General features: G+C 50.5%; 2 protein-coding genes across 2 annotated transcripts; both read right to left on the bottom strand.

The window, feature by feature from the left end:
• Positions 1 to 1,281: 1,281 nt before the first annotated feature.
• Positions 1,282 to 6,584, bottom strand: HEXIM2 (HEXIM P-TEFb complex subunit 2). The gene is given in 8 exon segments (XM_027624654.2): positions 1,282 to 1,548; positions 1,550 to 1,941; positions 1,944 to 2,128; positions 2,130 to 2,223; positions 2,226 to 2,262; positions 4,661 to 4,756; positions 5,742 to 5,852; positions 6,390 to 6,584. Coding segments are annotated over 8 exon segments (1,155 nt in total). The 3' UTR covers positions 1,282 to 1,503.
• Positions 6,585 to 12,761: 6,177 nt separating this feature from the next.
• HEXIM1 (HEXIM P-TEFb complex subunit 1) lies at positions 12,762 to 15,665 on the bottom strand. Its single transcript, XM_027625769.2, has one exon. It carries the CDS (start codon positions 14,942 to 14,944, stop codon positions 13,865 to 13,867), a length of 1,080 nt encoding a protein of 359 aa, XP_027481570.1. The 5' UTR covers positions 14,945 to 15,665; the 3' UTR covers positions 12,762 to 13,864.
• Between the last annotated feature and the right edge of the window lie 3,444 nt (positions 15,666 to 19,109).

Below are 19,109 nucleotides of genomic sequence, written 5' to 3'. Positions count from 1 at the left end.
CTCAGAGGCCTGATCCCTTCTCTTGTCCAATGTGGCCTGTCAAGATGAGCCTTCCCGGAATGGAAGCTAGGCCAGGCCAGGCCTCCGCCCCTCCCTGTGCGCGGTGGCAGAGCAACCCGGGCTCATTGGTGAGGTGGCTAACTTCGCTCTCCAGCGCCCCCCTGAACTCAGCAACCAGCAAGGACTCTGGAAGGGCGACGGAAGTGAGACCAGGGTCTGGGGAAGGGTGGTTCTGAGGGAGGGTTTGCGGGAGCTCAGTTCAGAGCCCAATACTGGGGCGCCTGGGGGCGGGGTCCGCATCATCCCAGCTAACTCGGCCTCCAGTCTTCCAGACAGGTGAGGGCTCACCTTAGTGGGGACGGAGCACACAGGTGGTTCGGCGAAGGAGCAGGAGGTACAGATGCACAGTGGGCGCCAGGGAAGCCAGGCCATCAGCTCTGCTGAGGACTGATCTGCTGCCCACCCTCGCCTCTTGGGCTTTTTTTTCCATTAGGAGAAAACTTCCCTTGGGGCGCCTGGGTGGCTCAGCCGACTAAGTGTCCCACTTGTGATTTTGGCTCAGGTCAGGATCTCAGGGTTGTGGGAGCCAGCCCTGCATTCAGGTCCCCGCTCAGCGTGGAGTCTGCTTTTCCCTCTCCCTCTGCCCTGCCTACTCACGCGTGTGCGCGCACTCTCTCAAATAAATAAAACCTTAGAGAGAGAGAGAGAGAACTTCCCTTGAGTGCTTACTTGTAAGCGCCCTTCCAGGAGGTTAGGGGGCAAAAGTGATGACTAACCTCCGACCCAACCTTACTGGCTTCCAGGTACAGGGATGGGGGGGGAGGGGGAACTGTCAAGGACAAGGAGACACAAGCCGTCCAGACCTCATCCGGCACTATGGGGGGAGGACAGGGAGAATGCAGGGAGCCTGGGAACAAACCCTGAAGGAACCCCACCTGATATCATGCCCTGTCTCCTCCAGGGACACCCCCAGCCCCTCACAGCAATCTGGCATCTGAAGTCAAGTTCTGGCCGAACCCGGTGGTTCCTGAGCCCCACCCCACCCCCGCCTCTTCCTCTATAAAACTTTCAGGGCAGCCTGATTGTTCCCGGACACACAGAGCGGAATTCAGGCATCCTGGAGGCCTTGGTGGTTTTCCCAATAATGAGGTCTGCGGGCTTCCCAGGCTTGGGGCAGGGCAAGGGCTGGGACCCCAGTCCCAAACCTCTCTGGGACACATATGCTCTGATTCTCAGAGCAGCCCTAGTGAAATCAATCCTAGCCAGTCCCATTTGAGCTCATGAATATCATTTAATTTCTTTGTGAAAAATAAGACATCAAAGAACAAATTAGGGAAATGACGAGGTGGAAGGCTGAACCTACTTTCCCAGTTCTCAGGGGGCACAGGGGTGCTGGCAGTGGTTTTCATCTGTCACCTGCCTCCCCGAGCGGCAGCCGGCCTGAGCGCGTGATGAAATGGGACCTGGTCCTCGGGGCATCCTGGCTGAGGGGTCGGGTCCCCCTTAGGGGCCGCCGCCTCGGTTCCACAGGGCGTTCTCCTGCCGCAAGGCGCTGGTTCTCGGTCCGGAGCCTCTCGACCTCAGCGGTCAGCTCCTCCGCCCGGCGGCGGGGCTGCCGGCCGGCGCACCCCCGCAGCTGCTGCAGCCTCCGGGTCTCCTCCTCGGCCTGCGACAGCCGCCTCTCCAGGTCCAGGTAGTCCCGACCCAGCTCCCGCTTGCTGCGGCCCTGCAGGCTCTCCGTGTGGTAGCGCTCGTAGGCCTCGGAGAAATCCGTCTGCTGGAACTCGCCGTGAGCCCGGCAGCGCCCGTCGCCCTCCGGGCTGGAGCCCGGGGGGGGGGGGGGGTAGGCCCCGTGGGGCACCTCCAGGTTGGGCTCCTCAGGGGCGCGGCCGTTCATCAGAAACTGGGTGGTGTTGTAGGGCGCCACGGGCTGGCCTTTGACATCTCCTCGCGGACCCGGGAGGCCCTCCGGCCCTGCCTCTCATCCCGCCGCTGCTTCTCGGCCCAGCTCAGCTCCAGGTAGGGCCGCCGGTGGCGTTTGCGCTTGGAAGGCCTCCTGCGGGGCTTCCTCCGGCCCAATGGGGCTTCGGCAGAGCTGCCCCCTGGGCTCTGGGTCCGGGAGCCCCTACCAGCCCAGGCCACTGCCAGCCCCAGTCGGATCTTCTTCCTCTGAGGGGCACTCTCTCGGGGGTGTCAGGGGCAGGGAACTACCAGGGTCGGGAGACTGGGGGCTGTTTGGGGGCTCCCAGGAGCACCACGGGTCTAAACAGAGAGGACAAGTTAGAGTGAATCACAACCAGCCTGTCCCTGGTGCTGGAACCCTTCTGCAACCAGCGGGCCCGAGGCTGACCTTCCCACAGTTGACACAGGGTCCCTCTCTAGCCTCTCACCCTCTGCCACTATTTGTTGGTTTATGGGCTCCTGTCTGCCGCCCGCGCCCCCACCCCGCAACGCTTCCCAAGTAAACTCATGAAAACAGCAGGAATTCTGCCCATGTATTTCACTTCAGAATTTCAGTGCCTCCAACAGTCGCTGTCCTGTGCCTTGCAGAGCACGCATGCAATAAATACTGTTTGGATGAAGGCGGAGAAAAAGGAGACAGGATGGGAAGTGGCTCCTGCTGTGTTTGCTTAATCAGCCCTCTTCCTAGAAAGATTGTCTTTCCCACAGAGTTGCCTTCATGGGTAAGCAACCTCAGAGCCCCTCACCCCCACTCTGTTCGGAAAGGCCCCACGCTTTGCTTTATGCTCTGCTGTTCTTGTCTTGAACTTCTAAACAATTTTTGAATAAAGAACACTTTGCACCGAGGCCTACAAATTATGTTGCTGATCTTGCTTCCAGCTATTTGCATAGCTGACTCCTTAGGGCTTGGTGCCAATGTCACCTCTTCAGAGGCCCCCCCAACCCTTTCTAAAGATCCCCCCATCTCCCTGTCCCAGTGACACCATCACTGTGTGACCCATTTAACATCCCACAGAGCATCTACCACAATACCATTTACCATCTGTCTTCTTCCTATAAGAATGTGTCTGTCTGGTCCACCACTATGTCCCTCTGTATGGCCCAAGGTACGTGCTCAATAAGCAGGCTAAATGACATAAAGCCCATACGAGAGGGGGATTCAAAAGACACCGGGACCAAAAAAACCCAAACAGACAGACGTTGAGACATAAGACGCTCCTTTCTGTTGGTCTAGAGTCGAGAAGATGGAGTGTATTTATTCCAGGCAGAAGTTGGTATCCCTCTTTGACATGAGCAGCAGGAAAGAGGCCCTTGCTAGGGAGAGGAAGGGTGAACCTCCAGTCTGCAGCTGAGAGCATTCTAGAACTTATCTAAGAGGTGGAAAGGATTCTGTCAAGACAGTGTGTGTGCAGAGCATCTGTTTATCTCCGTCGTGGTAAGGGTGGGAGCACTCAGTGTGGGGGATGGGGAATGAATTGCTCTATGTCTGTGGTTTGGGGAATTCTAATAATAACCGCTACCATTGGCATGCTGCTTTACAAGGCACACCACGGTTCAGAGACACCCGGGCACATGTCCGTACACTGGCGGTGTATGCAGCCCTATGGGAGCTGGAGGCGTGTTGTGTGTGTTTTGGAGGCCCTGAGGTTCTCGTCTTCATCTGGGATGGGGTATGTCAGAGTGTGTACAGAGTATGTGTGTATGTTTGTTTGTTGTGTTGTACTGTTACTTCACCGGCAGGGAGATCGTCAATCGGGAACAGGCCTTGTCTCCACCAGTGTCTTGAGCCAACTGAGACAGAGCTTCTGCCCCACCCCAGAAGAGGCGAGGCCCCTGGCAGTGCCGAGACAAGGCGGCTTGTGTGTGCACAATCATTAACCTGCCCCCAGCCCTCAGCGCGTGTCCCCTCATGATCCTTCCCCTCACCCAAACCATCCCTGCCCCTCAGCCCCACATGCCGCCTCCCTCCTGAAGTCTTGTCCCTTTACCACCATTCCCACTACTGCAGATAAGCAGTGTGATCTGGGTGAGTCATCTGCCCTCTCTGAACTTCTAACCCTGACATGTCATGAACTCCAAATTAAACAACTCCAGAAAACACTGGAAGTGGCTAGGTAGGGTGGGTTAGAGGAGCTGGGTCCCCTCCTCACCTTCAGGGACTTGTCAACTCGGGGAGAATAGGCAATGTGGGTGCAGCAAGAGAGAGCATGGGCAGAGGAAGTCTGGGTTCCTGTTGCCAGATCAGAAGGTGACGTTTCCTGAGAGCCTGACACAATGTCTCTCCCTCTCTCCTGGATGCTATGTGAACCCCAACCCCCATCCTAAATTATGAACCAACTGCTCAAACTCTTTTCCCTGTGTCAGACTTGGTTCTCAGCCTTGACAAAATGCAAGGCAGGGTTCTGGTGTCAGAAGGCCCTAAGTTTAAACGGTGGATCTTTTGTTTGCTGACTGCATGAATCTAGAAAAGGCATTTCAGCTCTGATAACCTGAGCTTCTTTGAAAGGGAAACAGTAATTCATACCTTGAAGGGCTTCTAGGATTTCAGGAGATAGCACAGATTTGGCATCCTGGCATAGGGACTCGGTTAGACATACTGGTTTTCCAGATCTGCCAACACACCTGCGACAAGCGGCCAGGATCCCAGTTAGCAGGATCCATGTCTGGGCACTCAGGTGGTTGGGAAGGTGGGGCTTACCTTGGCCTCCTCCAGGGCTGCTGGTGACTCTGTATTACAGTTGGTCTGGTTCGGAGTAGCCACCTTCTTCTGCTCCAGATCTTTCAGCAGATGCTTCTAACTAATGACACCGGCCTTAAATAACAGAGAGCTAAGTCTTAAAGGGGAGTTTTCAGGAAGACTGGCTGCCCAGGAATTTTTCAGCAACAGCCATTTTGAGCATCAGACCTGCACATCGTCATTATCAAACGAAGGTGCTGAAGCCTCCACACCCTGGTTTTCATACCTCCAGCCAGCAAGGGGCCATCCTCCCAGTCCTGTCCCAGGTCAAGGCTTACATCCTAGGCTGTCCTTCTGGAAGTCACTGAGGCCCAGGCTGGCAGCTAGGAAGCTAGTCCTGAGCTTTGTTCCCCCAGCAACCAAAGGGGGAAAGGTCTTGGCCCAGGGGGGCGAAGATACAGCAGTGACCTAGAGAGGCTGGCGGTGGAGTGGGTCAGCAGCTGGAACAAGAAAACATGGAGCAGGCTTTCCAAGGGGTCCTTTCCTCGCTGCCTCCAGAGGCCCCAGTCGTGACAGCACCCCACCCCCACCCCCCTCAGGCTGGGCTCCCAAACTCAGCACCTCGAGAAACAGATGTGGCCAGGCTGAAGCCTTATCATCTCCTGGGCCTGGCCCGCCTCCCCCTCTCCTTCCTCTCAGGACGGGAAACAGAGGAAAGGGGAAGAAGTGTTCACACTACGTGCAGCTGAAAGGGTAGCCCAACTGGAATAAGGATGGATTCCTTGGAAGAGGGGAGGTGGTCCAAGAAAGGAGATTTTGCAAAGGTGGAACTGACCTCTTTGCTGTCAAGGACTATGCACACGACTATATCTGTGTGTCTTTCTGTGCGACCGACCGCCTGTCTGTGCAGTTCCCAAGGCCTCAGCCCTACCTCTTGCTGCAGTTACAGCAGCTCTGGTCAAGCCGCTCAGGCACTAAGGTCGGGGGTGGCGGGGGCGGGGGGGCGGGTTGGAAACAACCTGGCAGCGCGGCGCCTGCTGGGGATTGTAGTTCTTCTAGTTTGGAAAGCCGGGTGAAGATCCTGTCACGTCTACAGTCAGACCGAGAACTCCAAAACCCATCTGCCCTTGCGCGAGTGGCGGCCCGCGCTCACCGATGCCTTCTTTGACTGGTCAAACTGCCTGCCAATATTTTCACTTTCGTCAACGATTAGCTGTGCGGAAGCACAACAGAACCCGCCTTCCGAGATCAATTGAAGAGTTCATTGATGGCGTTAATCTTTACGGGTCAGAAAATAGATCCGGCCGAGGGGGGCGGGGCTGTGGGTGCGGAGGGATCCTCGGCCCTAGAGAAAGGCGACGAGAAGGATCGGTGGCCGCCGCCGCCATTTTGGGCTGGGAGGAGGCAGCGGAGGGACTCGCTGCGCAGTGAGAGCACCCCATGGGGGGTGGTCCGGGCGCGGGGAGAGGCCGGGCCGAGTGGGCTGCCTGAAGTGGTAGCGCCGGGAGACGGCGGGGAGTGGGACCGGGGGCCGGGGGGGTGAAGGTTGCAGTCTTCCCGGCCGGGCCCGGTCCTCAAACCGTCCCGGCAGCCCCGCAGCTTCGCCTCTCACAGAGGGCGGGGTTTTGGGCAATTACCGCGTGTTCCCCGAGACCCCAGTTGGGGAGAGACTGGGTGAAACGACTCCCTTCTGCCCTTTTCACGGGGGGCGCAGATCCTGAGGCCGAGCTTTGCCAACTTCTTTCCCCACCCCCATGCGGCCTGGGTATGGCGGCGGGGCCCAGCGTTGCGGGGCCCCAGCTTTGACGGGCGAGGTGGGGGCGACGCCAGATTCCAAAGACTGGCGCCGCGGGGGAGGGCGGAGGTCCCAGCTCTGGCCGCGCGTCCTTCTGGCGTGGCAGGCAGCTGGAGGCCCCGAGGGCGGAGAGCCGGGTGAACCCACCATCTTCCCCCATACAGCAAAGCCATCCCGCGGCCCGGGCTTCGAGAAGGAACAGCCTTCTTCCTACAGTAGCAACCACTAATTCCCCCGGAACTAGGTAGATAAGTGGCTCGTGGAAACCTTCACGAACCCAGTGCCTGGAAATCTCTGAGTGCTCTTGGCCTCAAGATTTCTTTCCAGCCCCGATTCTCGGAACGACCTGACCTTGCACGTCCCCAGCCAGTTTGGGAAACTCCAAAAACGTGCTGTTGCACTTCTCTTGAAAGTTTACACCAAAGAGGGGTTGAGTTTTTGCCCTTTACAGGGTTGGGGGACACAAAATAACCGAGTGGCCATGGCTCTGGGAATAAAGGTGGAGTGGCCCATTTCGGATGCTTCAGGAACATCTGCTTGCGTTTTGAAATCTGAGCCATGACTTTTACCAAAACTTTTGGAGAAATGGCTGCCCTCCTAGGGGGAAAAAAAAAGGAACTAATTCCAACGTAATCTTTGTAAGACCACAGATTCTTTCCAGTTTAAAGAACGTTTCTCCCACAAACTAAACAAAATGGGGAGTATTTTGCTACTGGTGCATTGTTACTAGGGAACCTCTATTTTGAATTCCCAAGCAATTGAAAAATCACTTCTGTGGATCCCAGATGCTACCAAGATAGAAATTGCAGTTTTGAGCTACTTCATATTTGTAGCGTTTGGGAGGGGTGGGGGAGACCTGCTTTCAAAAAAATAAACACTCAACCTTATATTACAGCTATAGCAGTTTAAGGATTGAAGTTTGATGTGAAATTATTTTCTTGAATTACAGATTAAGCCTCCTTGTTTTCTACCGCTCAAAATCAACTTCAGAGATTTACATACAGTTCAGGGATATCTTAATTATTTTGTTGCTAAAATGTCAGTTAAAATTATGCTTAGGTAGACTCTAAAGTATGAGAGTGACTGTGTAGTCAACTTTACCTTTGAGGGTACCTTGTGATGAATCTCATTGCCAGTCACACTTGGTCACATCATTCCTGCGCCTTTGGCTTTATTAGCAAGAACCTTGAAAGCTTTTTGAGAACCGAAGCCGCCCTCCTATTAATTTTTTTTTAAAGTTGTAAATGACAATTCCATAGCCTTATCTCTATTCTCCCCCTCCTCTCCAGATGTTCTCAGAAAAACTCTTTTTAACAACTGGATTGCGAAAATATGATCGCTTGACTCGATTTCTTAAGCCAAAATTTGAAACACTAAATGCAGTACACTTGATTCATACTGTAGGTTGACTTTTGGCTTAAGTCCTGTCAATTTTACACTGTTCTTCAGATCAAGAGAAGATGGGAGTTAGGAGAAGCTAACATTAACTTGGTAGGAGTTAAGTTAAATAGTCTTAGGAGCTGAAAGGGGCTTTAAAGGTTATCCTTGTGGTTCTTCTGTCAGTTTAATGGAGGAGGATCCCAGACTCTTGTGATTCATCCTCCATTGTGAAGTAATGTAGTTAAACCTTTGGGTGCTACTAGGTGGAGAATACTGTGCCAGATGCAGAAATGTGTTACTCATTTATAAAGATGAAAGGTTACCATCTTTAAGGTTGAACCACAAGCTTTTCCATTCCTTGATAAGGAAAGCTGGGAATAAACCCAGTTTATAAATGCTCTCTTGGTTATCTTCTGAGCAAAACACAGGACTGGAAGTTAGGAACTCCCAAGTTCTATTTCTTTGTGTGCTACCACTGACTTGATTGGCTTGGCCAGGGGCCAAATCCTGAAGATGAGTCCAAACTGGTCATTTTGTTGCTGAGTCTATTGTTCATCTAATGTTCAACCAGACCTTCAACTTCCTCCTCAGCTATCCCCTTTCAGATGAGTTCCTTCGGCGTTTATGACAAAGTCTACAAACCCTATATGCCTCAGTTTCCTGATTTGAAAATAATGCCATTGCTACCTCCCATATACCTTGAGGATTGACTACTCTTTAGTAAACATTTATTTACCAAAATACCAAAATTTTGTTATTTGGGAATCTAGAACTTCTGCTTCAGAGGTTATTTGGGGCATTTGAGAGGCCTGCCTTACTGAAATGTGGCCTTGGTTGCCCTTGGCAGCACAAAGGGTGGCCATCCAACTAGGCTGAACAAGGGTCAGTTTCTTAGGGTACCAAGCAGTTGTTGCTAGGAAGTCCTGGATATTTGACCCTGAGGGCCAACTCCTGGGGCCTGGTGGCTCTGTGAGAGCAGGATTCATCCACGGGTAGGATTGATTCTTTGCAGCAGTCCTCTTCAGGATGAAGATCCTTGCTTCTGATTTGATTTCCATAATAACCATTTTTTTAAATTGTGTTTATCTCTCACCATCTTTTTCTTTAATTTTCTCCTTTTAAATTGCTCACATGTTTGCCGTTTTAAGTACACTCTTAGGAGCAACTAGAGAGGAAGGTAGAACTAACCTCTTAGACATTCCTTTCCATCCTCCAGTTCGGTTTCCTGCCTTTGCCTAACAGTTGTGCTGGAGTTACCCAGGTCTGCAGAATGCTGTGTTTAAAACAGGCTTCAGACTTCAAATTAATCTCCTGACCCTCTGGAGGCTAGCGCAAGTTCTACTGAGTATCTCACAAGAGCAGTGATGCTATCATTTTCTCAACTATACTTGTGCATGGGGCACTCGAGTTCCCACATTTTCCTTCAGGAATAACCTTTTTGCTCACTGCAAACCCAGGGCTTTTTAACACTTCGCACAGTCAGTGGATGTGTGAAATGGAATATGAAGAATGAGAGTATGATTTCCTTCTGAATTTTTGCTCTTGAAAAAACTTTTAAGCCAAATGTAAGTGCTCTTGGTGCTTTGTTGAGAGATCACGCTAGCAATTTCAAGAAACTTACCAACAGTTTCCTATAGCAGCTCAACCATTTGAAAGAATTTTGTTGGTGTGCAGAGGTTTATTAGTAAACTACTAGGATTGTTCCTGCCCTTGACCTTGTTGATAACATCATTTGTCATAGTTGAACCACCTCTAAGTAAAACCCAAGAAAAAGTTTATTCAGGAGGATTTGTGAGAGCTCAAGTATTGATCTGTCTAAACTCAGCCTTTCTTTTTTTACAAGAAGGAGAATGAGGTGGTAAGCTTTCCAGTATTCAAAGACAACTGGGTCAAGATTGAAATCTTTGCCTCCTAGACTGTATATTCTGTCCCATTTGGAAAGTATGACTGTTACCTTTGGTCAGCAGATCCCACTGTGTTCAGGGCCTGAATTTGACATTTTCTTTACTTTAAAAAATTACTTTTCATTTTTAGCATCAACTATCCACACCTTATGTGAGAAATAATAGTAAAGTGGAATTTTATCCCAATGTTCTTGTCATATTTGAAAAATAATTTCAAAAAACAAACCTCACAAACTCAAGTGTACTTAGGTACAAGTACTGTCTCAGCTCTAACCAATTTTGCCATCACAGTGATGTGAATATTTGTTGCTAGCTGTTCTGGGTGTAAGTGGCCAGGGAGAATCCCGTGGTGCATTACCTGATGTTTAACTAAATGTAGCCAGCTCTTGATTTTCTGAAGGTAAACTGTTCAGTTGTGGTTTTGTTTTTTGGGTTTTTTCCCCCCTATGGATTCCCTCTTGAATTTTTTTTTTCTATAACTTTTGAAGTCATTAGGGTAAAATATATTTATTTACATTTTCCCAAGCAAAGGATTTTAATTTTACTCTGGATGAAGGGAAAATTAAAATACCAATCAAATGGGCAACTGCTTTGGTCTTAAAAAGAAACAGTAAAGGGGCTGGCTGAGTTGGTGGAGCTGGTGACTTGATCTCGGGGTTGTGGGTTTGAGCCCCACATTGGGCATGGAGATTACTGAAAAAAAAAAAAAAGAAGAAAAAACAATAATAGTTATATCAATGGTAGCTTACTTTTGTATAACACATTTTCATGCTATCTTGTTTAATGCTGATAGCCGTTTTGTAAAGTTGGCACAGCCCCATTTTGGTGATGAAGGATGAGGCTCAGTTGTTTCCAGAGTTACACTGCTAGTAGTATATGTTAAAGATAGGACTAGGACCCTGGTTTTTTGACTCCTAAACTAGGCTAATTTTTATGTTTTCTCTCTTTAGAGTTACCCAGTCCATTTATTTTATTTGACAGAGCACACAAGCAGGGGGAGTGGGAGGGAGAGGGAGAAGCAGGCTCCCCATGGAGCATCCCGGGACCCTGAGATCATGACCTGAGGCAGACACTTGACTGAGCCACCCAGGAGCCCCCACTGGTCTATTTTTCCTGAATTAAACCAATTTGGACCTCCCTGGTCTTCCCCCAAACTGAGATCTAAAGGTCCCTATCTCCCAGGGGCCACTTTATATTCTAGGCTAGCCCCCCAAAAGTTTTCCTTGCTCAGAGGAGGATTAAGCTTTCCAACCATCTGTCTCAAAGTTTAGGAAGCACTTTGCCCTGGCTGGATACCCAGGTGCCCTATGATGAGAAAGGGAACAAACAAATTGCCCATGTGTAAACATGGTCTTTTGAGCAGCTCAGTTAAAATGTCTGGCAGAGAGGACTTTAGTGAAAGGCTAGAGATCCTCAAGTGATTTGAAGATCATTTGTTATCACAGCCCACCCCCCATTAATGTAAGTAATTCAGTCTTTTTCTCTGTCCTGAGAGCGGTGTACTACTCAAGTGTTTTAATGTAGAAAGTATTGATAGAAAACTGAAATTTCACACAAACCTCATCATTCTAAGAACATAAATGCAATACATACTATAAAGTGCCTTTGGAAACAAAGTTCAGATAGTTGCATATCTCAAGGTAAATCAAAGTCATTTGTGAGTAAATTAACTATTTGTGTATTTTTAAAGACTAAACTGAATTTGTCTTCTAAGAGTAAAACATACTTTTTTTCTGATGATAAATGTACTTCTAGAGTGTTCCTAAGACTGATAGTGGGGGAAACAAGATCATTAACATAAATCCATCTTACTTAAGTTCTACAATCAGAGGTTATCACTGCTGCATCCTGTAGTGCAGTCAAAATGAGGTTTCTCTGCATATAAAGCCAGAGGGCAGTGTTGCTGCCATTCCACCAAGCAGCCCTGTTTCTGGGACTACTGCATGACGTCATAGCAGAAGGAGAATTAAAAACACGAAGAAAACTATTTCAAAATAGACATTTAATGTAATTTTTATTTTTTTTAATTTTTTATTTGACAGAGACAGAGAGGGAACACAAGCAGGGGGAGTGGGAGAAGGAGAAGCAGGCCTCCCACTGAGCAGGGAGGCCGGTGCGATGCGAGGCTTGATCCCAGGACCCTAGGATCATGACCTGAGCCGAAGGCAGACACTTAATGACTGAGCCACCCAGGCTCCCCTTAATGTAATTTTTAGGCCGAAAGAAAAACGGATCATACATTGTCTTCAGTGGACCATCTGCCAGAGTAGGACCAGTTTAGTACAGCTCTGAAGGCCCTGAGTCAGTTCTTGACCAGCATAATTCCCCTTGGTTCATTGATTTGTGAATGCTTATGCATCATAAGGTGCATTTCACTCTTGGGAGTTCCTGCCACCTCTGCTGTTCCATTTAGATACAAAAGCAAACTTTCCAATGGGAGTTTTGTGTGTCTCCCTCCCCCCGCCCCCCGCCTTTTCCTGCAGAGGTTTTTAACCTTCAAGGAGTTTGACAGTCTCATGGTTCTCTTGAACTGTGTTCCCAGAAAAATGTACATATAACACAAGTCTACTTCATGGGGTTCATGAATCCCAGGGCCCCCTCTGGATTCTAAGGCCCCAAGTTAAGGAACCCCTGTATTAATGATTTGAGCAGTGCATTTGCCCTAGGGAAACACTGACACAGGGCAGGTGGAGATGGGCTGGATTAACCATGATGTGGAAGGAATAATTTTTTTTTTTAAGGAGATATGTTTATTAAATACACCGCAAGGGAATGGCAGGCAGGACAGCAAAGAAGAGATTGTCTGCCAACAATCATCATTTCTTACTATTTGATTTGGGGGTGGAAATTAATTCCCAGGGTCTCCCTGCATTTTCAAGAACAGAACTATTCCAGAGCCTAAGCCCCTCTTAGGAGAGTGAGACTAGCGGCTGTACAGGGAATGACTGTACAGGGTTCCCACTCGGCCCATAAGGACTTAATTTAGCTCCTCTTCCAGAAGCTTTATATTTGATTTGCAGTAAGGGACCGGGGGGGATTTCTAATTTTGGTTTGACCCTCATGAAAAGGTGGAGAGCTCCTTTTTTTTTTTTTTTTTTTTTTTAGTATAGGGAGCACCTAAGTATTAGATAATTAGGGTAAGTCCTTGGAATGCCCCAAGCAACCATTTCCTCTATAAATCCAATATTCCCTACCTCTAAATGTCTTAATAAAGAACAGCCACAAAGTTTATCCAACCATTGCTTGCACTAAAAAAGCAGGGGGTTTACCAAGAGCCTTTTTCAGACATCCAGGAACTTCTTCCAGCCTTATTGGGGAAGTGGAGGAATCACTAAAAACCTATTTGTAGGAATGAAATGAGACTGTCAATTGTCTAACCTAACAAACTGCCAAATTAGGTTTACAGTTTTGTTAATAGACTTTCAAATGGCTGTTGAGAAGCAGAATTAAATTTTAAGCTTCTGATTGTAGCCACTTTCTGCTCCCCAAACACCCAACACTGGTTTCTTTCTCCAGCATCAAAAAAGAAAACCAAGGCACTAGAAAGCGAGCACACTTAGGTATTGAAGATAATTAAACTTTATATTTTGCCTGAACTGTATATTTAGCACACTAAAACCCATTCAAGGGAAAAATCAGCAAATTGAAAATTGTCCCATTAAAGATTGTTTTTTGCAAACTGACAATGATTTCTTTACCCCCCCAATGCAATAAATCAGCACTATTTTGAATTAGCTCTAGAAATCACACTGAAACTATGTTACATTTACAAATATTAAATTTATTATACCTAGAATGAATTTAATGGTTCTCAGATTTGGCCACCTTATAGCTCCGTTTAAGGAGGGGATTTTTTAACAGAAAAATGCATTATAACTTGGTCAAGTTACTTACACGTTAAAAAAAAAAAAACTTCTAAAAAGAAAACAAGAAAAGCAACCCTTCAGTTTCACATAATTAAAGAACAGGAGAAAAGCACGCAAGCTACATCATAGCTAAATTTACCAAACCAACCAAAGCCGGGGGGATTTTCTCTTCTGATTATTGTCATAAAAAGGTCCACTGTCTTATATACACATGTGTATAATGTTACATTCCATCACTGTAAAAAGTCCCCTTTGCCCCCTCCCCCCAAAAAGTTTCAGTCTAGTCTCCAAACTTGGACAGCGGCGCTCGCTCCTGCTGCCGGTGCAGTTCGTTCTCCGTCAGCAGCTGGAGGTTCTCGGCGCGCAGCCGGTCCAGCTCCAGCTCCAGCTCCCGCACACGCGCGTCGTCGCCGCCCAGCCGCTTGCTTTCCAGCCGCAGCCGGTTATTCTCGTCCTCCATGCGCGAGAGGCACTTCTCCAGCTCCAAGTACTCCTTGATGAGCTCCTGCTTGCTCATGTTCTGCAGACTCTCCGCGTGGTACCGCTCGTAGGTCTCCGAGAAGTCCCGCTGCAGAAACTCGCTGCCGTCTCCTCCCATCCCGTCGCTGCCCCCATCCTCCTCGCCCGCTTCTTCCATGAAGTCCTCATCGCTGGTGTCGTCGGATTTGGCAGCGGCCCGCTTGGGGTAGAGACCGGTTTTGAGATCCGGCTCCTCCTGGTCGTGATCATCCATGAGGAACTGCGTGGTGTTATAGGGTGCGACAGGCTGGCCCTTGGCGAACATCTCAGCTCGAATCCTTGAAGCTCGCAGGCTCTGTTTTTCGTCGAACTTTTTCTTCTCCTCCCAAGTCAGCTTGTAGTACGGTTTCCAATGCCGCTTCTTCTTGGAGGGGCGTCTCCTATGTTTTTTCTTGCCCAGCTGTCTCTGCTGCTGTCCCCACGCCTCCTCGCCCCCTGCAGCAGGAGCCCCCAACTTGTTGGCCTCGGAATCATGACATGGCTGTGCGAGAGGCTCGGCCTCGGGCCTCGGTTCCCCCCCAGCCCCCGGCGGGGGGGCTCCGCCAGCGGACAAGTCGTCCCCATTCTGGCCCTTCTTGCCTGCTTGCGGGCAGCTAGGTTCTGGACAGACGGGGTTCTGAAGGGGAGGCGGCTGCGGCTCCAAGCTCCCTTCCCCCTCCTGCCCCGGACGGCCACCCGACTGGGGGGACGCTCTCGATTGCCACCTACTGTCCTCCTCGGGCACCCGCTCCTCCGCGCCTGGGGGGCGATCGGGGTTCCGCTCATCATGAACAGCAACAGCACCTGTACAGTTGCTAGTTTGAGGCTGGTGCTGGTATTCTGACAAGAGTGGCTCGGCCATGGCTAATAGAGTCCTCTTCTCGAAGTTTGAAAAATTTTGGCTGTAAGTCCTTAATGAAAAAAGAGGTTTTTCTTTGCTTTTAAAAAATGTCCAGCAGAGTCCTCTTCGGTCTGTAATTCCTGCAGTGACGCCTTTAGCAGGTCCTTCTGTAAACAAACTCCAATTGCAACTTGGGAGAGCTCAAGTCAGTAAAGGGTTAAGTGCCCACAGCGCGGCCAGATAGCGGGTCCAAGGGGATGCAGCAGCAGTAACAGTACGTAATGTGCAAAGGAGGTGGACCTCAAGCCTCCCCGCAGAGCGCCCCCACGATCGAGGAGTTGGTGGGAAAAGGAGATGAGGTTAAAGTCCAACGGGTTAAACCCAGCCCCGAAGGGGTTAAAACTACCCGATGACGCTGCCTCCGAGGGGCCGAATCCACAAAGGGTTAAATCCCCTGCCGCAGAGCCCACAAGGGGTTAAAGTCCCAGAGCCACCTCCTCCCACTTCCACGGGTGTCGCTCCAACCCGAGCTCCCAGTTCCCTAGGCCCGGCCGGAGCCTCAGCCGAGGACAGACAAACTCATCTCCCCTTTGGCTCGATGCTCGGCTCAGCTCAGATCTCCACCGCCTCCTCCTCTTTTCCTCCCTCCCTCCTCCCCCTTCCGACAGCAACTCTTCCGCCTCCTCCCCCAACTTCCCCTCCCAACCTGCCTCTCCACCTGCCAACTTCCAACTGCTGCCTCCCAGCCCTCTGCGCCCCTTTTATATAGAAGTCTGTCCGCCCCGCCCATGCGCATGCGTAACGGAGTCCCCGTCTCAGGAAGCTGGGAGTCGTAGTTTCCATCCCTCAGGCCCGCCGTCCTCGCGCGCCGTGCGACGTAGCCAATCCCAGAACGCGTAGGGGGCGACTTCCAGGCCGCCTCCTTCCATTGCATAGCCCTCGCTGGAGAAACGTGAGTGACCATTGGCCAGGAGTCACACGTCTCGCCGAAGAAGGAAAGCCAATCGCAGAGAAGATGGGGCGGGCTTTGGACCATACCATTCTGCTTCAGGAATACGAGAAGATTCGATGGCCTCTGAGGGCCTACACAGAATATTTTTATTAAAAGGTGCGTTGTAAAGGGTATTATCGTCTTCTGTCCTCAGCGGAAGGGTTCCGAAGGTCATAAGCATTTGTTAGCTAAAGCAAAAATGGTTTATTCCTAAAAAGTAGTCCCTACAGTGTAAAAGAGGATTAAAGCCTATAAAGAGAGATGTTGGCCTATGGCTAATAACTCTCGATTCTTAAGATTACAGGAATGGCTGCAAGGTGTGTGTGGTTAATGCCTGGGACTGATATTTGCGGAAGGATATTGTGAACATATTTTGAAAAAACGAAAAGCGTATGAAGAAGTAAACAAATGAAAAATAAAAAGTGCCGCCTTAAAGGGACAGTGTGACTGCATTAGTGCAGCAACCCCGGACTAGGCCTTGGAGGATGAGAAGGCAGGTTCGAGTCCCGGGTGACTTCCACCCTCGGATTGGCCTTGGGACCGCTGGACGAAAGTGGCCGAGCCCCGGTCCAGGCCTAGTCTTTCAGGGCCGCGGCTGCCCCAGGACCAGTGCAAAACGGTGGGCCGGTGGGCCGTGACCGAGCCTCTCGCCCGGGCGGGGATCCGGGAAGCGCGGGGTGTGCACCTGGGGCTCCCGGGAGACCCGGGGTGGGAAGGCCTCGTCCCCGGGCCTCAGCTTCTGTCGAAGAAAATGGCCTCCTGGGGCCGACCGGGAGCCTTTCCTGAGCTGAGACAAGGCAGTCCGGGCCAACTGAGGGACCTCTTTGTGGGGAGGTGGGAGAGAAGGTTCAGAATTAATCCTGAGTTTAAATAATCAACCAATCTCTCCATCCATAGAAGCTCTGCTCATTAGTGGGCGCTGGGCAGCACTGGGAGGGAACGGAGCCAAAGAAAGAGGACGTCTTGCCCAGAAATGGGGGCAGGGGGATGCTGGCCCAGGACCTTGGGGGTAGACTCATGGGGGAGGGAAGGTGACACAGTCTCCTTGAGAAAATTCTCCAGATTCCAAGCTCCAGCCCAGAGGACAGGGCCGTGGAGTAGCCTAAACTCTCCGCTGTAATCATTTCTGCCTAAAATCTCAGTGTAATAACAGCCTCCCCCTCTGGCCACACATCCGTGACCCATTCTTACTATTTCTTTCTTAATAGCAACATTTTACATCCCGGCCTCTTTCTAACATACAACATTTTTTTACACACAATCATTTGACCCCACCACAGCCCGGTGAGTTAGACAGGGTAGGAATGATTGTCTCCATTTTAGAGATAAGAAATCTCTGAGACTCCGAGAAATGAAGTGACTTGTCCAAGGTCACATGACAACTAAGTGGCAATTCCTGCTAGAACGAAGGTCTTTTTGACTCTCGTGTCATTTTTCTTTCACAAAATTCTCTTTTGCTCAAGAACTTTGGATTTAGTTCCTTTCTATTTCCAACAGCCTCAGCCTAATTAAAGCCCTCGTTTCTTCATTTAGCGAACATTTGTTAGGAAGGAACAATGATGAATAAAATGTCATCCGTGCTGCACATGGACAGTGTGGAGAGGCCGTTAAACCACTGTGAGTCAAAACGACAAATGAAGAAAATCCTGGCTAGGGGCCTGTGAGCCAAGCTGCTCAGGAGTTAGGAATTAGGGACAGGATTCGTGGGGGACATGTCTCCTTGGCGCTCTCGGGAGGATGAAGGGTTTTGAGGCCCAGTAGCATGAAGAAGGACGTTCTTTAAAGAGCAAGCGTCATGTCCAAAGAAAGGACTTGTCTGGGAACTCAGGAATGGTTCCATGGGGAGGTGGTGATGGGCACGCCCCAAGGGAGAAGCAAGAGTGCCTCTGGGGCACATCCACCTGTTTTGAAATTGACCACTCCAGTCCCTGGGCTTCTGAGAAAAGCCTGCCCTTCTTTGTGCTCCTTCATCAGTCATGCAGGAGACTCCTCTGTGAGCAAGAGCTCCCCCTCACATGGACAGTTCCCTGAGGAAAAGAGGTTTTGCAGAGAACTTGAATGGGAGTCAGAGATCTCTTTATTGTTACCACATTTTCAGACTCCAGAGGACTCCTGGGTACCCTCATTCAGGGGGATTGAAAGGTAACAGCTGAGCCCAGCCACCCTTAGTTTGTTGGACAGGACTCATTTGTCATGTGTGGGGAGCGGAGGGCAGAGTGATAGGTTGTGGAATTCTAGAATTCTGTCAAACAAGAGGCCGGGCACCTTGATATTAGCTGAGTTTTAAGCCATTGCCAGGCATTTTACATGTCCTGGGCATTTAAAACCCAGGACTGGGAATGCCTGGGTGGCTCAGTTGGTTAAGCGTCTGCCTTCGACCCAGATCCCTCAGTCACGATCCCGGGGTCCTGGGATCGAGCCCCACATCGGGCTTCTGGCTCAGTGAGGAGCCTGCTTCTCCCTTTACCTCTACCTGCTGCTCCCCCTGCTTGTGCTCTCTCACAAATAAATAAAATCTTAAAAAACAAAACAAAACCAAAAAACCCACGACTGCCTTATGATGAGCTCTTCATCCTTATTTTACAAACAAGGCAGCCCAGGTTCAGAGCAGTTACGAAGCTTGCCCAAGTCCCACAGCTAGTTGTGTGCCCATCCCTGCATCCCCAGCATCGCTTGGGTCCCACTCCTGCTGGGGTCCAGCTTTAACACAAGGGTTTATTCAGTCTCTCTGCCTGCGCCCCTGGGCTGGATCAGAGAGCACCAGGGCCTGTGTGTCTGCCCTCCCCACCTCGAGAGAAGGACTGACGGAGTGACTTGAGGCTTCCAGTGGTTCGAATCATAGCCAGCCTCGGGTCAAGGCTCGGGGCGGATAGAGGGAACTCAAGAGGAGTTTAAGGGTCTCCAAGAAGGGGCCTTCAGAACTGCCTTTTCCTCACCGAGGGCAGGAAGGTCCTGGAGCCCAGGCGGTGGCAGCTGCAGGGGCTCAAGGCTGCTGTGGCCCTCGGCAGTTGGGGCTCCCGGCCAGTGGCCTCTCGCGCTAAAACTAGGGAGGCGCTCGGAGTGGCGAGTTCCCCACCGAATACGGGCCACTGCTGGAGCCAGAGGGGCCCGGGGCGAAGGGGTAGGAGGCGCGACAGGGCTGTCGCTGACCAGAGGGAGACCAAGGCCGCCAGGCGGTGGGAAAAAGAAGTTCGG

Source organism: Zalophus californianus, chromosome 16 (assembly GCF_009762305.2).
Source record: "Zalophus californianus isolate mZalCal1 chromosome 16, mZalCal1.pri.v2, whole genome shotgun sequence".
NCBI lineage: Eukaryota > Metazoa > Chordata > Mammalia > Carnivora > Otariidae > Zalophus > Zalophus californianus.
Note: the sequence above shows the minus strand (reverse complement) of the source record. Positions and strands in the feature narration are given on the sequence as shown.